Below are 20312 nucleotides of genomic sequence, written 5' to 3' on the forward strand. Positions count from 1 at the left end.
TTGGTATGAAACTTTTGCACTTGGATCTAAAAATGACATTTTAATTACTACTAATTAGTAAACTGCCTTTAATTTTTTTTAATGGGCATATTGTTCCTAACTCATTTTAGAATATTTATGGAGAATATTTTTTCTTTTTTTAATGAATGTATCTTACAACCAAACTTAAGGCCCCTTGATATATTTCATCTACTGTCATGAGAGTCGCAATCAGATTACATCCCAGGATCACACAAACAAAATTAAATCAACAACTGAAATTGCCTTTTATTTTTTCTTAGGATACAAAAGTCTCACCAGTCCTGACTCAGGCTAATGGTCCTTCCTCACAGGCACAGACCAATAAAGACAGCACCTTCCCTCTGCTCCTGTTCTCACAAAAAGATGGCTGCATAAACCTGGAAGAATGACTGCAGATTATTTTAGCCAGAGGAACAGTCACAAACCAAAAGAAAAATATGGTTCAGACAAGTCAAACTTGCAATAATAACATGTTATGAATTTTGTTTTCTTTCGGGGGTAGTTTATAGGAAATATTCATTAGGAAACAGAGGTTGGTGGAAAGATGAAAGACAGAGTTCAGTCTGGATGATGAAAATTTGTCCAGATTCTTTGGCGTGCAGGTGTTTTGAACTTCAGCTTTCAAAAATAGCTCTTTTAGGCTAAGTTAACCAGCTCTGTTATATTTACAATCGGAATCTTGCCTGAAGAATGACATTAGCAATCCAAATTCTGACTGAAATATTTCTGGTGTTTGGCTTTAAATATTAGTTCAGATTCAAGATAAGATTTTTCTGGTGCAAATACTCATTTCTATCTGTTACCTGTATGTCCATATCAAACTTAGAGGCCCTCTCACCTTCACTGTGACCAATTTAAAAGCATGTTAGGATGAAATGAAGGAGTCCTAAAGCTGCACTTCTGAAAAATACACAAACCAGATGAAAATAAGTTAAAGCCATGGGCTAAAGTCATTAGTATGGTGGGTCCACTTTGCTTGGCACTAAAGATACATCAGCCCCACAGAGGAACCCCTTGATCAAGAGTGCTTCTCCCACAGGATACCTCCTGCATGTACCACTCCGGCTGCCTCTTAGAAGCTCAGTAAGGAGAAAGGGGCACATTTGGGGAAACCTTTGGCCTATGCAGATACCTGGGGTGCCCTGGGTCATTGGCCCTGTGGCATCTGGTGGAAATGCAATCCATCCTTGGTTGCTCCAACCTGACAGCACACAGAGCTGAAGTAATGCCATGTCACTAGTTTTAAGCAGGTTTTGCACTCCCCTCTCAATCTGTGTTCTGTGCACGTAAATCATGCCACTTGCTCTGAACAGATTCCTGGAGTGTGGTCACTATAAACGCTTTGAACGCTGCCAACTGAAGTCAAACAGTATCAATGTTATATTTGAAATATGCATGGAAAATAGAACTACTTAACACATGTACTATTTATATATATGAAAAATACATCATGCCCTTATGGTTGTGCTCTTTACTCTTGATCTAAATCAACTTCACAGTCTACGTTGCTTTCCCTTCTGAGACACTGAGTGGAACAGGACATCACAACACTGAATACATTGTAGATGATTATCAAACTACTAGTTCAGCACTGATGAAAATTATCTGGACTCTGAACAATTTACTAATAAACAGAACAAAGCTTTATACAGTATCAAAATACGGAAATGATTTGCATTTCAGAATGTGAAGTTCCTCCATCTCTGACAACAGCTTCATTTTGGAAATGCAGAAGCATCCCATTATTTAATAAATCAGCACATCAATAATTTATCCCATGAGGTACATTCAGTGCATAGCATTTACAAAGCAGCCAGCTGTAGTATTTTGCTAGCACAAGTAGCAGGAAATCATCAGCAAATCACAGCTGTTGTTTTCTGGCCACCCGTGACAAATGACCTGATCAACTCTTCAGCTGGTACAAATGAGTAATTTACACCATGTAAAGACAGAGCTCCTGGATCCAAAAAAGGAGACAGCCCTGACATTACAATATGCAGGAACAACCTGCCTGCCAACATCCTCTTTCCTAATGGCCTGTGGAGCGAGCAGTTTCTCAGTTATCTGCTTGCACACTCTACTTCAACTTCAACAACTGCTGATTTCACAGAAGGGGGAGGCAGTGCATTTGGAAAAACACGAGCCTCTCCGCCTGGCCTCCCAGGCTGATGGGCTGCCTTCGCACCTCCACCAGCTAACGCAGTGAAAGCAGGCTCTGTCTGTCAGTGCGCCTGGTCTCCCAGCACAGATGTACTGGCAGCACTGCAGCCACCTTCCCAGAAAGGGGTCAGCTGGAGGATAATACTTGGAATGGCAATGCTTAGAAATTCAGGCTTTAATGATCTCCAGGAAAAAAAGCGATGACTGTCTTAAAATTTTGGTGTAGCAGAGGTTTGGGAAAGTAGCTCTAAAAACATACTTCAAATGAAGTTGCAGCTTGCATACAAAATTTAGGCACACTGTAAAAAAATAAAGCTGCCTCAGAGATGCTTTCAAAACAAACTACAGCTTCCTGCCAGATTTTCTTAAAAATGACTTTGGTATGTGAAACAGTTATTTGCAAAGAGTTTTATGCAGATGGATAATTGTGAAGGTTTTTGGTGGGTTCTTTGAATAGTCCACTGAAACATAATAGACCAGGACACCAAAAAGCTTATTTCTTCGACACTGTTTAAAAAATAATTTAAAACTTAAATTTTGTTGTTCATTTTGTTGACTGATTACATCACAATTTACTTTTATTATAGCCAATTGTCACCTTTGATATTACCTGCAGAGTCAACATATTGCATTAGAAACAAATCTGTGAACACTTGTATCTATAAACTCTCTTTACTTTTAATCCAGCTCTGTCCCATTATTTATTAACTTTGTATTACTGTTGCTGTATGTCGATTTTAGCCTACTAAAACATGACAGAAAAATCTAACTGGGAGATGCTTTGTTTCACAGGAGTAATATCTTCAGCAGCATAACACCACACAGCCACCTCTGGCTGTGCTGAATCTTGATGGCACTTGTCATCTGTTGCTGTAGCTGTTTGTATCCGCAGCCAAAAATTCAACATCCTTTTGGTCTAATTCTCCTGTGACGGAATAAGCTATTGCTCCATTTGTCCAGATGTGCTGTTTGGTGTTAGTATCATTGGTAAGTGACTGCAAATGTGTTCTTTTGATTTTCTTTGCTAGTCTTGCAAAGCACAATAATGTTGAACTAAATATCATAGAAAATCCACACAGGAGGAATGATGCAGTATAGCTGCCAGTTGTATCCACAAGCCAACCTGCAGGAAAAAAAAAAATCATGTTTTTTTAAGGTTTCCAGGTTTTTGATAATTTATAAATTCTGTGATCAGCAGCACTGCTGCAGTTTTACCATATATCAGTACAATTAAACAATATAGACATACACAGCTGTCACTATGCCTCGGGGGTGGGGGGAGAAGGAATTTGACTTTAATATCAGCAGGTAGCTAAGGTTTTTATGGGCTTCTTTTCAGAGGTCAAATCAATGAGAAAAAGCACAGCAGACATCACTATAGTACTAAATAAATATCTTCCATATGCACTGATTTAACTGTCAGTCTTGAGACATGCTTAGGGAGCTCTGGGATTAAATATTGTGTGTGTGAGATTCTCACACAGAAACGTTATGTGAGTCATGCCCTAGGCTCATGCATCAATTAGAAATATTCCATTTTGCAGTATTTTTGCTATGGCAAAGCTAAATTAAAAGCATCAGAAGCAGAGATTAATTGGAAACTGATGTGAGCAGCAAATAAAATATGCAAGAGACATACTTATATACATGGCCTTTTTAAAAAGAACTCTGACCTTCTGCAATGCTCAAAATTGTCTTTTTACTCATCACTACTTCATTAGAATGACACTGACAGGAAAAATGATGTTTTGTTATTACAGTGATGAGGGCTGCATAAGAGCAGACAGCAGTAAAGTTGACTAACCCAACTCTTCAAAGCACTTCAGAAAGTAGAAGGGTAAGTCCTCTGGACTAAAAAAACTTGTAACCAAAGGAGAGTTTCTTTCTATTTTCAAAATCAAGTAATTTCACAAAGAATCCTTTGTTTTCCCCACCCGCACAATTTCTGCTTTTAGGAGGCCCATTCCATAGTCTTTCTTTGAATTTCAGATTGCTCCATGTGTAGAAATCACCCCATCAAGACAGTACTTAACTGGGATGTAAAGTCTTACAAAAAGTCTAGGTGTGTTATTTCTCTACTCAGGGGCTACCTTCCCATTCAGTGTGCATTTGTTGTCCCTTCTCTCCTATTACATCACACCAAAGCCCTACAATTCTTTATGGGAGACTGAAAAAAGAGATGACAAGGTGCTTGGCATCTTCTTCTCCCCAGTCCAATAAACACACTAGAGGAAGATCATTCTGACCAGTTCAAAGGAAAAATAACAGGACTGTAAATAATTTATCCAAAATGTTGCAAAAATACCTAGCTTGAAAATCAAAGCCGCAATACAGTACTTACTCTTAGCCACCAATCTCTTTATCTCAGTGTCAATACAGAGAAGAATGGATAAGTTCTGTTTTCATTTTTGTTTTTTGGGTTTTTTTTTTTGTTTTGTTTTGTTTTGAAGAGGGTCAGCCTTCTTTTCTTGAAAATTTTTGCTAATCCTACTAAAATGGGGCAAGGAAGCACATAACAATGTGCAGTGCTACCTTTATACAATGTCCTCCTTCTACTCAGGTGGCTCCAGGCAGCCTCTCAGTTGTCAGACATTTTGCTAAGGAGAGTACTTAGCTGGATGCAGTGCTTGCTGCCAGTCCTGATGGCTCTGTCTTCCCCTTCTCTGGGGACACAGAAACAAGATGCAGGAGAGCAGCCCTGAGCTGCATGGCCAGACCCCTTCCATGGCAGTGAGGAGATCATGCAGGAAAGCCCGGACTCCACCAGGCACACACCTGGGCTTAGCCTGCCCTGCGCTTTCATCTCTCGCTACACACACTTCCGTAGAAAGAGGATACTCCATCAGAAGGTAAATATGAGACTCTCAAAACTTCCATGACTTTAATTTTCCCGAACGCTATAATCAAAACGTAAAACAGTCATTAAAAATGATAATGTTTACTGTGACACTGATATCCTTTTTTGACCAGTTCTAAACTAAATGCTGGACACTTCTGCTTTGATCCACAGGTAAATCTGAAGTAGCAATAAGATTATAGGAAAGTCATTTGTGAACTGACCTGCAACAGGCGGGCTCACTAGATATGGTATGGCATGCAGAAAATACACGACACCCAAAGCTGATGACAAGGAAGAAGTTCCCACTACATCTGCTGTCACAACAGGGATCAGCGTTACGTAGGCTCCATCAAAATAGCCAAAGGTAAATGAAAAAGGCACAAGCAAGGGGAAGTTTTGGAGAACTGGCAGGAAAAGACAACATAGGCCATCCATTCCCACCGCAAAGAGGTAGCAGAAGTGCCGATACTTCTTCAGACACCTGCAAATTTCAACACAGGAAGGAATAAGAGTATCACTGGACACAGTATCTCAGTTTCTATGTCCCGACATGTAGCATTTCAGCCTCTCTCTCTTTTATATTGCTCAAGTTTAAGTCCAATTGCATACACAAACTCTTCAAAATGAAAAGCTCAACCATCCATGAGCTCAGCTAGGGAAAGCTGGCCATCTACAGCTGAAGAAATGTTCTGGAAAGCAACACCAGAAGCTGCACACGCTGCTGCTGTGGCTCTTACAGCTGCCCCTGGTGAAGGAAGCAGCTCAGCTTCCAGGATTTTGCAACCCTTCAATCAGTGCTCTCAAGCTTCAGTGTTCAAAGCAATACTCCACTGGACATTACATTTCAACTCAGTACCTCTCTTAGCTGTCGTGCTTCACATCAGCCCTTAAACACTGGAGTTAGTGTGAGCTAAGTGAGATGGCAATTCCCCTTCTCCCTGCCCCACAAAACAAATGATTAATTTTTCCTACAAACTGAATAGCAGAAAGAATAATGTGTCCTTTAGAATTAAGATACTTCTTAGCTCAGCCTATCTTTACTGATGTTACGGCTACTGCCCAGCTATGCATATCAACAGTTGGAATGAGCTGGCTTAGCAAAGCAGTGAGTCCTCATATACTGGAAAACGTATAACAAATTTAGGTTAGTCCTTTTGAGCAGATGTGTGACAACAGTGGGCCAGACCCTTTTTCCTTTTCCACCACTTCTGTGCCTCTCTAGCAGCACAAAAGAGAGAGAGGGGCAGGAGAAGTAGAGTGATATCCTCTACGGAATAGGTACAGAGGCTCATGCTCAGTATACCTTTTGCGGTGGGTTACATTTCCATTGTTGAACTCAAGAGTTTTGCACAAGCACTTCATTTCTTAGGGAAAAAAATAAACTAGCAGAATTCAAGGAACTCAGAAAAGACAAAACCATTAAACAGCAAGCACTTCTATAAGTTAGAACGTTTGTTGCAAAAGTTATGCATGCTACAGACAACCTGTCCATAACGTTAACTTTTATATGTACTACACTTGTATCCAGCCTCCCACCAGCTAAAGCTTACATTTGTTTAGCCATAAGCCATTACCTTCTGTCTGTTAACCATCCAAAGGTGATATTACCAACAATATCAATGACACCAAGTATGGACATGAGGAAGGCAGCCTGGTGATGACTCACTCCAACACTCAAAGCATAAGGCACTAAGTAGACAAAGAGAGGGCTACAGCCATAGGCCATAAATAAAACCGACACTGCCAGCACCATGAAGCTTGGCATCAGTAAAAAGTCATATTCCTTCCATGAGCAGTAGCATAAACATTCATGGGACCATGCTTTGATTAAAGGTGAACAGATGGACATTTGCTTTAAGTCTTGTTTCTGTGCCTCAGGGACATAATCCTGTTCAAGAAACTCAGGAGCAGTTTTACGGTCCTCCTTAAGAGCAATAGGCCGCATCAAGGCACCACAGACACAGAGGTTTAAAACAAAACCTCCCAGGATGAGTAACGCTCCACGCCAGGAAAACTGCTCAATTAAGAGCTGGACCACTGGGGCCAAGATGAAGGTACCAATTCCACTTCCTGACATGGCTATTCCATAAGCCAGCGCTTTTCTTCTGTTGAAATATTTGCCCACCATTGCAATGGCTGGAGAATAACAGAGTGCAAACCCAAGTCCTAGAAAAGAAAGTATAATGCAGATGGCTTAACACTGAACATGACACATGGAACACATTAAATTAAACAACATAATCTACTTCCATTAGCACAGCTGAATAGTCCAGTCACAGTGCAAAAAGAAACCAGGATGATTCCTTTCTTCCACTGTCAGCATCACTGACTTGACAAATCTAACAGGTCATCATTAATCTATAGTAACAAGACTCAGTAAGGAGTGATGGGGTTCATTTGATAATAAGCACAAGGACTATCAAGAAACATCAGTAAAACTATATGCCAGCCTCTACTGGATGAGGTCTTACCCCAGGGCCTGTGCAGCAAATGGCACTGGGCACACCAGCCTGATGAGGCACTGCTTTGTGTTCAGGCTGTTGCAAACCTGTCCATTAATTTTTGTCTCTGAAACACAATATAAGGAATCTGTCTCTATTACAACATGTTCTATGGTATATCCTTTTCATCAGCTAAACAAAGTCCACACAGCAGCTGGTCAGAATCCTGACCATTTTTAAATCCCTGTGTACAAGTAAAGAGGAAAAAAAGCCTCAGAAGGCAAAACCATGTCCAAATTAGTAAATAAATAAGAACCATCTCTTCAACTGGGGAAAAAAGGCATGGCTTCTGCTGAAGAAACCAGAGTGCAGACTTTAATCATCAAATGCTTGCCCTAATACTGAAGCATATATTTCCGAATCAGACATAAAAATAAGTTCCTGACTGGGGTTTTGGAGCATGTCCTACATTCAAGTTAAAACTGTCCCCATTGCCTTTGGCAGAAATTACCAACAGGGGACACAATCAGCTGGAGCCGTGACAGGCTTGCAATGTTCTCCTGAAAGGCCTCACTGTGTCCGGCAGGCACTAAGCCTCCTAGGACAGGCTAGGGGGATTTCACTGACTCAGTGCAATGCTCGCCTGCTCTGGCGCTCATCAGGATGCGAGAGGAGGAACAGGGCCTTGGGCTGGACTTGTCAGGGCAGCAGAGCCTGAGGAGAAGCTCTGCGCTACACATCACCACTTGCGAACTGTGAAAGCTATACTCTATCTGGTGTATGCACCATTTTTTTTCCCAAGTGAAAATGTCCCCAAAAGCCAATAAATGTCCTGTGAAAAGTAAAAGGAAAATTTGGGACTGAAAACATGTTCATACTTCTCAGAAGGAACTCCGCTACTTATTGCCAGTCCCCCACCTCCTCTCTGCTTCACCCTTCACAGTTTTAAGTCTTGCTGCTTTTACGGATCTAGACCTTAGTCAGTTATGTTGCCAGCTCCTCTCTGGGTTGGTTATAGGGTGGCTGTTAGTGCATCAGCACCAACCATTACCACGAATTTTTTTTCTACATTTGTCAGTCCTTACAGACTAAAAGTTCACTGCTTGTAGAATGGGCTTTTTACAACTCCATGTACAAAGCGCAATGCAACTGCTTTCCTACCTCAATATTCATAGTGGTTCTCATAAAGGAAGCCTCAGTGGCATTTGAATGGTATGTGATACGGTCCTTTGGGTTACAAGGAGCCTTTTTATTTGTTACAAACACATTTGTCAAAGATTAACATTGTAATGCAGAAGTGACCTGCACCACAATGAGGATTTTTTTTTTTCTTAACAAATAAGCTGTTGGCAGCATGTGAACAGCAGTAATTCCACCAACTTGTTACTAAACAGCAGGGGACCAAGTACAAGGGCTTATATCACCGTGGCTACCAGGTCAGTATTAATGAGTAAGGAATGTCAGTGTAACCACCAGCCCTTCTTAAGTTCTTCTGTGTACAGCAAACGGAAAGATTGAACAGAGCAAAAATATCTGTTACCATCACACCTGAATGCAAAGGGATGATCAGCTACAGCAACACAATCAACCAGGAATTTGTTTACTTTTAAAATGGAATGTGATGCAGATAAATAAGGTGTGCAACTGAGGTGCTAGATATTCACCCAGTCGTCCTCTGCCCATTTACTCATTTGTTTTTATTTAACATTTTTAAATATGCAAATATTTTGGGGCACTCAAACTCCTACCACAACAAACCTCTCCCAAATCACAAGCAAAAAGGAAATCTTTTTGTGCAGCATCTGCAACAGAAGTCCCTCTTGCCACTCATCATTTCAAAAGGTTATCCATAGCCCTCTCTCAACAGATACTAAAGAGTTGCTTTTGCAGTATGCCAGTGTTGGGCTGTATCAGACTCATCAAGTGCTGAAGCCCTCACAAGGACAGCCAAAAGCTCTGTTTTATAATGAAGGCAACACATTTGAGTATCTCTACAGACCAGTGCTTCAGCATTGTGAAACAGCAAAGGAGATTATCCCTCTTTAATGGGAGGATCATCATTTTAAACAATCCTGCATTGCTTTCCTGACTGGAAGAAACTGGATGAATGCCTCCTACCTGTAAGGACTCCTAATGACAAGTAGAGATGTTCCAGGCTGGTGGCAAATGAACTCAAAATTAGTCCAGTAGATGCAAGCAGCCCTCCTAGTATGATACCAACTTGGCAGGACACATGATTACTGATGAGACTCCCAAGTGGGGCTTTTGAAAATAAATAAATAAAATAAATAAATAAAGCTGTTAGTTAATGGCAGGTCCTTATACAGAGTTCATTGCTGTGATCATCAAGGAAAAGGAAACAGCAGGCAAACAGAAGAAAATGGTGATGACAGCTACACCAAATGGTGTTCCAATATCCTGTCTATCATAACAGTGTGAACACCAAAAACTTTTTGAAAATTATTTTCCTGAAAATCAGGGTAAAACTGAAATTTAGTGTAGCTTTCTCAGTGCCCACTTTAATAGATCTAAATCATTATGAGACACAGCTATTTTGCAGTTTTTGGGGGTCAAGAGAGGCCACAGCCACAACCAAACACGGCCCACACTGTTCCTTATTCCACATTTACAACTGGAGAGACCTCTCCCCACCTGGAGTCTGCCTTTGGCTCTCAGTAGCTTCCAGGTGTCCTTCATGCAGCCTCACTCCTCCCCAGCCATGCATGCTTCGTGTCGCGCCCGCACAAGAGAAGTCTCACATCTTTTGTAACCATTCCCAGGAAGTCTCTACGCCTTCCCCTGTGCTTCTGCAAAGGTGACGGTTACCAGATCACCCTGCCTCTGCCCCAGGGTGTCACCACCAGCCCTTTTCCTCTCTGCCAACTCGAATGCCAGGGCAAGGTTACCCTTGTATCTCTTTTTCCAAGATACAACCTGGCTGATGCAGGAGAGTGGCTATGTCTCATTCCAGCTGTGTCTGCCTTCTTGGCAGGCCCTGTGCCTTCATGGCAGTTCTCATGGACTAACCCTCTACCACCGGATTAGGGCTTGGATTTTCACACAGCTTTTAAGTAAACTCATGAGAAACTCGGGACAACTGCAGTATTGATGCACGTCATTTTAGTGGCACAGACTTTTCTTTTAAGGGAAAAAGATCTTTGTAAACACACAAGTTTACTAAAATCAGAATGGTTGTGACTTGATCTGAAGGAAAGAAAAATAGTGTTAAGTCTGAAATACGCTTCCAACCAATCGGAAAAGAAACAAGCGTTCATTTAGCTCTCAAACATGACTTGTCCCACTAGACATTGTCAAAAGCACATTTCTGAAAACTTACATCATTTGACAAAACAAAGTTCTGTTTCTTTTCAGTAGTATGAAGACCCTTCCTTCCTGCCTAACTATGCTGGGGGGAGCAGCTTAGATAAACCATACCCAAGAGAGCCTATAGCCACAATCTTCCCCAACTGACTCCACCGGCTGGTGAACGCACTAAAACTAGATGTCCCATGGAACTGAAGAACAAGCAAGCACATTGGTCTTAAAAGAGTAATACACACCACAGAGCATTGTGGCACAGTCTACAATGGAATGGATCCAAGCTGTTCTGGCGTAATCCTGACCAAAATATGCCTGGAACTCCACAAAAAAAATGGAGATGCACCTAGGAAAGAAAAATGAACACCAATTTGTTAAACATGGGGCAGTTGCCTAGCAGAAAACACTAGTCTCACTATTCAGGGAAAAAAGACAACCTGCCTGAAGGTCCTCTCCAGCTCCTGAGAAAATCAGATCTGTGGACTAAATGAGATGGAGAAATTTTTAAACAGTGGTCAAGAAGAACTGGAAACGAAGGACTGCCTTGATGCATATGAAACAAGACATATGAAATGGGGCTCTGTGATTCTGTGACAGGGCGTGCAAGTTGAATAATTACAACAGTACTTTATGTAAAGAGTTTAGGCTAGTGGGATTCAATGGGAGAAGAATCCTTACTCTGCATTGACAACAACTGAATCACAAAACTGTGTCCAAGTAATATTCCAACAGTGGGATTAGACAAATTAGACTGATTTAGATCCTATTTCAGACAGATCAAGCTAATACAGAGAGATTATGAACATTAACAGCAAGTTTCTCACTATGGTATCTGATAACAGATTTTTACAACTTTTTTTTTTTAATTGAAATAAAATTTAAAGTGTGCAATTATCACCAGCAATTTATATCCTACATCATGATGTTGCTTCCCTGGTACCCAAAGCTCCAGTTCCTGTTCTTGACTCACCAAGTTGCCATGCAATGGTGGCATTCACACCTGTGCAAACCAGAGGGACAGGGCCACCATAGCACCTATAGAACCAAAACCACCTATAGCTACGTATGAATGAGTGCACAAGTGCAAAACAGCGAGAACTGAAAAGCAGTATCTCATGAATACAGACACAAAACACGGCAGGAGCCCACGGACCTTTTAACAGTTTTATTAAAATGCTTCCAGGAGAAGTTTCTTTGCTCTCCTAACAAGATTACTGTTCCACCTATCTCTGCAGGGGAGTGGATTAAAAGGCTGTACAGTTTCACTCTAGTTTCTGAATAAGCAGAAGAGCCCCCGTTCCACTCTCTTCCTCCTCCTGCAAATCAAAGGTCACTTTCTTCAGCTCTATTCTTGCATGTATGTACTCTGGAAGGGTGCCAGTCGTTAGATGATTTCATGGATGTAACGTGTTTCACATGTGAAAAAGGAAAGAAACCCACCAAGAAATCTCTGTTTTATTATGGAGTTGGTATGTTTGTAGTAGATAAACTACCACTGTGTTAACATTTGCGGGCCCCATTTATGCTGTTTATTCCAAGATCTTAGACTTTAGATTCCTAAACCTGGCAGATTTATTTTAAAAGAAATATGTAATTTATGTAGGAAAACTGTATTTATATTGACTGTCAAACAAGATACTGTCTCTGCATCCCACACTTACAGGGTGCCTGCCTATCTCTGCTTAATATATCTTACATGTCCATGTTCATACAGACCAGCCTCCTTGGTGTCTGGTCGACAAATAAAGTCACCCAACACCAGCTGTGGAAGCCATATTGCCCCCAATGTATATACTGTGTTTATACAGGACAGAAGTCTATTCCTGTTCTTTCTATTTCTGAGAAATACAGGAAATATTTCCTGCATATTTAGGATACCAGAAGTAAATATAGAAAGGGGCCTCTCCAGGTCACTGACCTTCTCAGGCTGGATAGTACCTGAAACACTTGTGGTAGGAGAGGGGATTATTTACAGATTTCTCAGATAGACTTGGGAGCCAAGCAAATCCTCTGGAACTGGCAAAAATGACCACCACTGTAGGGTTACAGGGACACAGTAGACCTGAAGAGACCCTAAATGATTCCTCCCTCCCCTACCAAACCACCACAGCCTTAAATAACACTGCCTGCTTGAGATTTTGGTTCTGCAAAAAATCAATGAGAGGGTGTTGAGAGATACAACAGTTGTCAGACCAGGCAGGACTAAAATCAGAGGGCTCTTAACCCGTTAGCTGTCCCCACACCTTTGCAGATTTTAGGAAGCCTTTAAAAACATAGCAAAACAGAGGTATGCATCTAGCCAGAATCAACCCCTTCAGCTGTGGGCCATTAGAAGATATCTCAAATATATTCTTTTCCATAAGGAAAAAAGAGTAACACCAGAATGGATCAGAAAGACAAGAAGTCACTTTACCTCGTCACAGCCCTGGTACAGATGGTGACAAGGAAACAACCGGCAACAATCATCCATCCCCAGCCGCCATCAGGAGGGGACGTGCACGGAGCCCTCCGGGGCGATGCCATGGTGCTGGGGCCAGTCCTCCCTCTTCCCCTGCTTACTGGAAGGGGCTGATGCCAGCCGACATGTTGAGTGCACACGGGGGATTACCTGGTGCATGGGTTATTTGCCATCTGAAGAAAGAGTGAGAGAAAAAAAAAGGCAGAGGGGGAAGGAGGGTTACATTGCACATAGTGTAAAACTGCACTGTCAAGCTAGAAAATACTGCTTCGGTCTTATCACATAAAAGTGAGGATTTTCTTTTAAATGCAGCTGATCAAAATTTCTTAGAAGCAAGACTATGTCATCAAAATCTGGCCCACTACCTGGCATAATCTATTCCAGAGTAATTTTCCCAGCAGTTACACTCTAACACATGATAGCATTTTTCCCCCAAAATGTGATGGAACATACATTTAAGTCACATACTTTGCTGGTACCAATCACTGCAGCTCCTTTAACTTCAGTGTAGTTTGGCTTGAATTTTATTTTGGGTTGCAAAGAATCTTCCTTAGCAATAACTATACTCCCTTCTACATAGCTTAGTGGAAAATTCATGTTTGGGGGAATACAATTTTTCCTTTTGTATGAGAGTGAATATTCCTGGCAAAATTAGAGCAGAGCTGCGCATCCACTGTGGGAACGGAAATCACTTTGTTATTCTCAAACTATGAGACCTAAACCCTAAATGAAGTCTGTAATCAGGCAGGACATGGCGACTTTGGTTTCTGAGCATGGACAATTCACTGAAGGTTAGAGCTGTCCCCCCTTCCATCCACTTAAACCAAAGTAGTGTCTGCATCCAGGCCATACCTCAATGTGAGCTCTAAATACAAGAGTGGTGCAGGGCACCTGCAGGAGACCAAATCATACCCACTGGGCCCTATAAGAGGACCTGTTGCAAGTGTTTGAGCAGCTTCACTAATCACGTCATGGTCACCAGTAGGATTTGGACCATGTTTTAGCCATCACCAGAGGGTACCCATCCCCTGAATGAAGAAAATATTTATGAGAAATAAACAAACATCTGACATCTGTTATGTCTTTCAATTTTACTTAGAGAAAAACCTAAAATAGCCTCTATATTACATAATATGACAGATGCTGAATATGAAACATTCCCACTGACAAGAACCATAGACTTCCCAGGAAATGTTACCTGTTACAGCATATAAGAGGGGTGCAGAGCCACACAAAAGTGCAACTCAAAAAAGCAGGTGCATGGCTCATAACATGCCTTCGCAATTCCCAAAGCTGCTCTGTCAGGTGCTGCTCAGGGCTTGGCTCTACAAAGCCTGGAGCTCCCTGGCCCAATCCAGCAAGGTACCCCAGCACTGACCCTTGAAATCACTGCAGGAGTATCTTTGCGAAGTATTCGTCAGCTGCGTTTCCCAAGACATCAGAAGTTGCATCACAAAACCATTACAAAATTATTTTTAAAAACCATATACGCATTGCCAAGCTTAAAAGTGAACAAAGTGGGAGAAAATAGGAAGAACAACAGCAACAAAAGAATCACCTTTGAAAGTTCAACTTCATTTTTATTAGGCTGTAAATGATAGCCTGTAACAACACTGTGCAAGAGGATCAGCGGACTCTTTTTAAAAAGGATAAGAAGAATTATCCTAATGTACCTGCTTGGCTTTCAAAGCCTGAGCATTGCAGCTGATCATACAGGACACAATCAAGCCCTATATACTAAAGCAAGTCAGTCCATAAATGTTAAAACAGAAAAAAACGAGTAGTGTTGTCCAAGACAGGAATTAAGTTCAAAAGCCAATTACCACGCTGTAGCATGAGGCACCTGAACTGCCAACTGGAAAAAAAAAAAAAAAAAAAAAACCCTACACAGTGAAGGGGACTATCTGTACTCTCACTACAAAATGTGTGCTTGTCAGCATTTTCAAGCAGTGATTTAAGGTAAGGGTGTTTGAAATACTATCCTTGAAAAATACTCACAAAAGATGACAAAATTATATGATACTGCCATCCAGTCACACAAATTAACGAAGCTACCACAGAATATCTATTCCAATTCTCTGTATATACCTCAAGTACCATTTATTACCACCTATGTGCTAGTCAGCTGGTTAGCTGTCACTCACTTTACTTGAGGCCAGAAATACTGTATACTATTTGGAAAGAAGTAGCACTGTCCTATTTTCTCTCTTTTGTATAATAGGCTTTGCTGATACTTATTTGTATGTAAATATTTTTATAAAGCTTTTTAATGATTCAGAGCCCTAAGCTATGCCCACTATAAGCATTAGAACATGTACTAATGCAGTCTACTATTCTCTTCTCCACTGTCACAAACATCTGTTTCATCTTAATTTAAACTTTTCAGAAACACTTTCCAGGGTCTGTATTATCCTCTGCGCTTATGGAGCTTAGCACAATAGGGATCTTCCCTGCAGCTTGAAATGTGTACTATTACAATATAACATGCACTAATGAACTCAAAGAGAGCTCAGGTATGACAAAAAGAATACCTCTAACAACCCATTTTACTTGTCACTTCCATGGCTCTTTGGACAGATACACATTGCTCCAGTCTCTCTGATTATATAAATATGTCACTGTTTATAGAAAGAAGAGGCCACCTGACATAGCTACAGTTTGGATTATATAGCAATGGTCATAGCAGGTCACAAAGATCAAACAAGAATTCACAGCTGGGATTATTAGAGCTTTTGTAAGCAGCCACCAGACCTGGTATCTCAGTCCTAAATGCTTCTAAGTGAGTTTAAAGGGCCAAGCTGGATGCAGTCTTTACAAGTTCATTCCTACAACTGATTAGAAAAAACACGAAGCAACTGTGATACAACTGAGTTTGCAATTTCAAATCTTATCTTCGAAGTATTCAATTGCTAGGGCTCAAGTTATCTAAAAGATCAATGAAAACTCTGGAATGAAGACCAGGACCGACAAATTTGCTTTTCTGACACAACTTTCTAAAATATGGTAAAACTTACTAAAATAGGGTACAACCTATGCAGCTGATAGAGCTTTCTAAGCAGCCTCAGCAAACACCCACATGAACCAAAGAACATCACCAGAAGCCTTGCAACCTCCTGCTTGAACTGTACAGTTCATTTTTTCATCTTACCTATTTGCTTCAGGACAAATGTACAGCAACACACGGACCAGCGTGTACCCGCACTCTCCTTCCCTACTACATTCTGAAACGGTCTCCAACACACACACACACACTCTTCCCTTGTGAAGGTGTAAGGACAAATAGATCAAAAATAGCAAAACAGACTGGCTAACCCAATATGATAAGAAACCATGTGTGTAGGCAAGGAAGTATAGAATTATTCATGAAATCTATGTGAAAAGAGCATTAAGGAGGTTGGAAATGCATGCAGCTAAAAGTCAGAGGATGCCAAGCACATTACAGAGGAGACGCATACAAGAACTTGCCATTCAATTACTTATATTCTGTATTTGCCTTCCAACATGCACTGCAAATTTGTGAGCATACCATACCTCTTGCCATTTGTTGAATCCGTAAGACAATTTTGCAGGGTTCATGCTACATTTGGACTAAGCTGACATGAATGATTCTTTATCTTTTAACAGATAGTGGCAATTATACATCCCTTTCTATATAGCTCCAAGCAACGACTGTCCTATTAAATATGTGCAAATATTAGATTGATCAGTTATCAAATAACTAAGGCTGTGGTTACATGATTTTTCATTCTGGATCAGTGAATGACTAGACCTTCAAGCAGTACAATTTGATGTAAAAAACAACCACATCCCCTTCTACTTGGCTGGAAAACAATATTCAACACTTTTGTAGGTGTCTGCTTCTAACCTAGCTGGGGAACAGCTGATATCCATTCTAGCATGAAGTGGCACAAATAGATTATACCCTGATTTGGCATTAAAGTCTCCCATTACAACATCTTCCTGACAAATTCACTTGAACAAGCAGAGCAAGGAACAGTGCTCTGCATGATGTGGCCACTGCACTTTGGATGAACACTAAGAGCCTCAAAGGTTGATTTATTGTATCATTACAAGTTTAATATGTTAAGTTTTAATGTCTGAATAGTTGAATAGCTCATGAAAATCCATGACAGCTACCTGAACTGAACAGTGAACTGATAAATTTGCAATCATTTTGTTCTAAGTTTTACTGACAGTCAAAAGTAATACAGTCTGGTGGAGTTTGCATAAATGTGTGATACATAAGAGGGGCCCTAAGCAATTCAGATATACCTCTATAGCACTTTTGTAGCACCATAGCAAAGCATGACTTCTCATTCTGGATTTGAGCAATATATTTCACTGCCTCATCTTGAGGGAATGAAAATTTCATTTCAAATTCTGACTATTAAGGGTGGAGAGTAAGTTACAGAAATGCCTGAAGGGGATAGCAACATTCCTGTTTTACTATACATGTAAAAGCAAGGTGGAATTATACACAAAAATCTTTCAGAGGAATTAATAATCTCCAAATATGGAGTTCTGACTAATTTTTACATACATAAAGCAATAGGTAAAGTGCCAGGACCTGAGCCTAGACCTCTGGCCCAGCTTCCCAGGCAAGGGTCAGATAGGGTCTGAGACCCTAGTCAGCATTTTAGCTGTATGTTAATGTACTTGGGAAAATTTTGATCACAAGTTAGGTTAAGTAAGCATAAATTCAGCATTTGGTTACATGATCACTTGCTAATATTTTGACAGAACCCTGTTTGCCAATGTACACGTGAATGGCAAACATTTAGTGAAGTTACAAGCAACCGAAAACAGTCTTATCCTAGGAAATGCCTGGCAAACGCAGTAATAGGCCACCCAGCCCTCCTATAATAGGTCAGTGCAAACCCCATCTCCTTGACTTCATGTTCTCTTCAGGGAGTACTGCGCCCGTCATAGTCACTGAACTCACAGACAGGCAACGACCCTTCTTGTTGCTCCTGTCTAAAATACACTTCTTCTGGCATTCTGGCAATTTTATTCTGAGGTTAGAAAACTTCTTTTGCTTACACCCTGATGCTGTTTTCTAATTATGCTGTACTGCAGATAGCACAGATTGTGGCCTCTGCAAATGAAGCCACCAAATAGCCAGAAAGCACACCCCTTGTTTGAGGAGCAGTGTCCTCCCCTTCCCAAATCTACCCTGGTCTGCTCTCTTATGTTGCATCCTTCCTGATGCTTTCTGGTGCAGGGTAAGATTTCCATTACAAATCTGTTCAACTTCAGCACAGCAAGGCCTGATCCCAACTGTCCGTACTGGTTGCTACTACAACACATCTCATACATACACAAAAGTTCCTACTGCTTGACCTGGCTGAAACAAAGCAGGGTTAAAAGAAAAGTTCATGGAAGAGCTCTGCACTTTGCAACTTTTGTTAGATAATTTTCACTCAAGAATTAAATAAATATGCTTTAGAGTGAATTCATAGAAGATGGCAGTGGAGTGAAGGTGGCAACAAATTCTGCTGACACCTAAGAAAAGCCTCAGTTACCCAGTGTGCCCTCAAAGAGTGACCAGTTAGTGAGCTGGTTCCCAAGTTAATATGTTAGGTTCTAATTTGGCAGGATAAATAACCTATCAGTTACTTAGACAGCTGTTTTCAAGAACTTTGGAAAGAAAACAACTGTTCCTAAGAGCACCTGCCCGACTCAGCCAGCAGAAAGGAGCGGGTGAAGTTGCTAAAAAGATACTACCTTAATGTTGCTCCTCCTCACGAGATCCCTTTTGCTAGGGAAAGGAGCACAGAAATCCACTGCAGCCTAGCAACTGGACTGCACAGAGGACGTGAGCCACTGACCTTTTTAAAAAGTGACATGCAGCCAATGAAACACTAACTGCCCCTCCGTCTGTCTGTCCCTCCATCGTAAAGATTTTCTTCTTTAAAAAAATTGCTTCAATAATGATATCACAACAGTGGGAAGTGAAGACGCGAAACATTCGAGTGAAGAAGCATCACTGCATTGAGAGAGACCAGATATATTTGCTTTGGACTGTTTGGAGTCCTGGAAGGTTGATTTTTCCTATCTGATTTAGCTGCTCAGTTCACAGCATTCGTGTACCTGGGCGTCATCATTTCACAAAATGCTACCTCACCTGGAGCACAGTTCAGATGCTTTTTAAAAATGCTCAGGTCCTAGTAGGAGGAGACTTTAGATGGAAAAACAGACACAGGGCCAGATCTGTATCACAGCTGCCCCACAGCAGGAGCATACTGCCCCTGGACTGACACCAGCTCTTAGCCTGGCTACTCTCCACTTCTTCCCACTGCCCTGCAGGGTACATACAGGTAACCTTAAAGCGGCTATGCATTAAGATGCCTTTGCAATTCCTTCTAGAGCTGTGTAAAAGGATTTTGTGTAGTTTAGTCCAAAGCAGTTATCCCAAATACACACCAGCATAAATGAGCAAAGAATTCAACATGTATTTTTACCTGACAAATAATAGAGAAATGTGCGCGAGACAAGAATGAGGAGGAGACCAATTTAGATAATTTTCTTTCTGGATCAATGTATGATTTAAATACATAAATATATATAAACTATACATGCCATTTGCTACCTTTGCTGTGAAGACGGGTTGAGCTAGGCCCAAGAAACTTGTGACAGTCTCTGTATCCAGAATGACAGAACACACTCCTTCAACAGGTTAATTCACACAAATGAATTCAAATTCCATTTCTTGTGAACAGGAACATACACAGCTTTGAAAGTCACTTTGAGAAGATTCGTGCAGATGAATGTTCATGAAGAACAAGCATAAAGCAGCCTAAGCATAGCTAGAGAAAATTAATGTTAATGAAAGGCTAATGGAAATCTTTTAAGGAGGGGCTTCCCTATGGTATCAAATAATGAGTAATATTAACAGCCTATTTGTATTCTGATAGTACAGTACTTCAGGACTTCAGATCAGGAAGTGGGTGTCATTGTGCTAGGCACTGTATAAACATCTAATAAAACTTGCCCATCAACCAAAATGTATCAAGATAGAGAAGATGAACGGTATGAGAGAGCAGCTTATTAACAGGTCACTCAGGATGCTGAGTGG

The 20312-nt window shown here is 40.9% G+C and overlaps 1 protein-coding gene across 1 annotated transcript in view; it reads right to left on the bottom strand.

Annotated features, from left to right (window-relative positions):
• Positions 1-2704: 2704 nt before the first annotated feature.
• The window catches only part of SLC16A12 (solute carrier family 16 member 12), a 29094-nt gene continuing 11486 nt past the window's right edge, over positions 2705-20312 (bottom strand). Inside the window, exons 2-7 of the mRNA XM_026085018.1 lie at positions 13193-13410; positions 11022-11125; positions 9580-9723; positions 6595-7186; positions 5242-5501; positions 2705-3304 (exon numbers count right to left, since the gene is read on the bottom strand). Coding sequence (XP_025940803.1) covers positions 3042-3304; positions 5242-5501; positions 6595-7186; positions 9580-9723; positions 11022-11125; positions 13193-13302 — 1473 coding nt within the window. The 5' untranslated portion in view covers positions 13303-13410 and the 3' untranslated portion in view covers positions 2705-3041. The remainder of the gene's footprint in view (positions 3305-5241; positions 5502-6594; positions 7187-9579; positions 9724-11021; positions 11126-13192; positions 13411-20312) is intronic.

The sequence above is a fragment of the Apteryx rowi genome, unplaced genomic scaffold, assembly GCF_003343035.1.
Source record: "Apteryx rowi isolate R43461 unplaced genomic scaffold, aptRow1 scaffold_658, whole genome shotgun sequence".
In the NCBI taxonomy this organism is placed as follows: domain Eukaryota; kingdom Metazoa; phylum Chordata; class Aves; order Apterygiformes; family Apterygidae; genus Apteryx; species Apteryx rowi.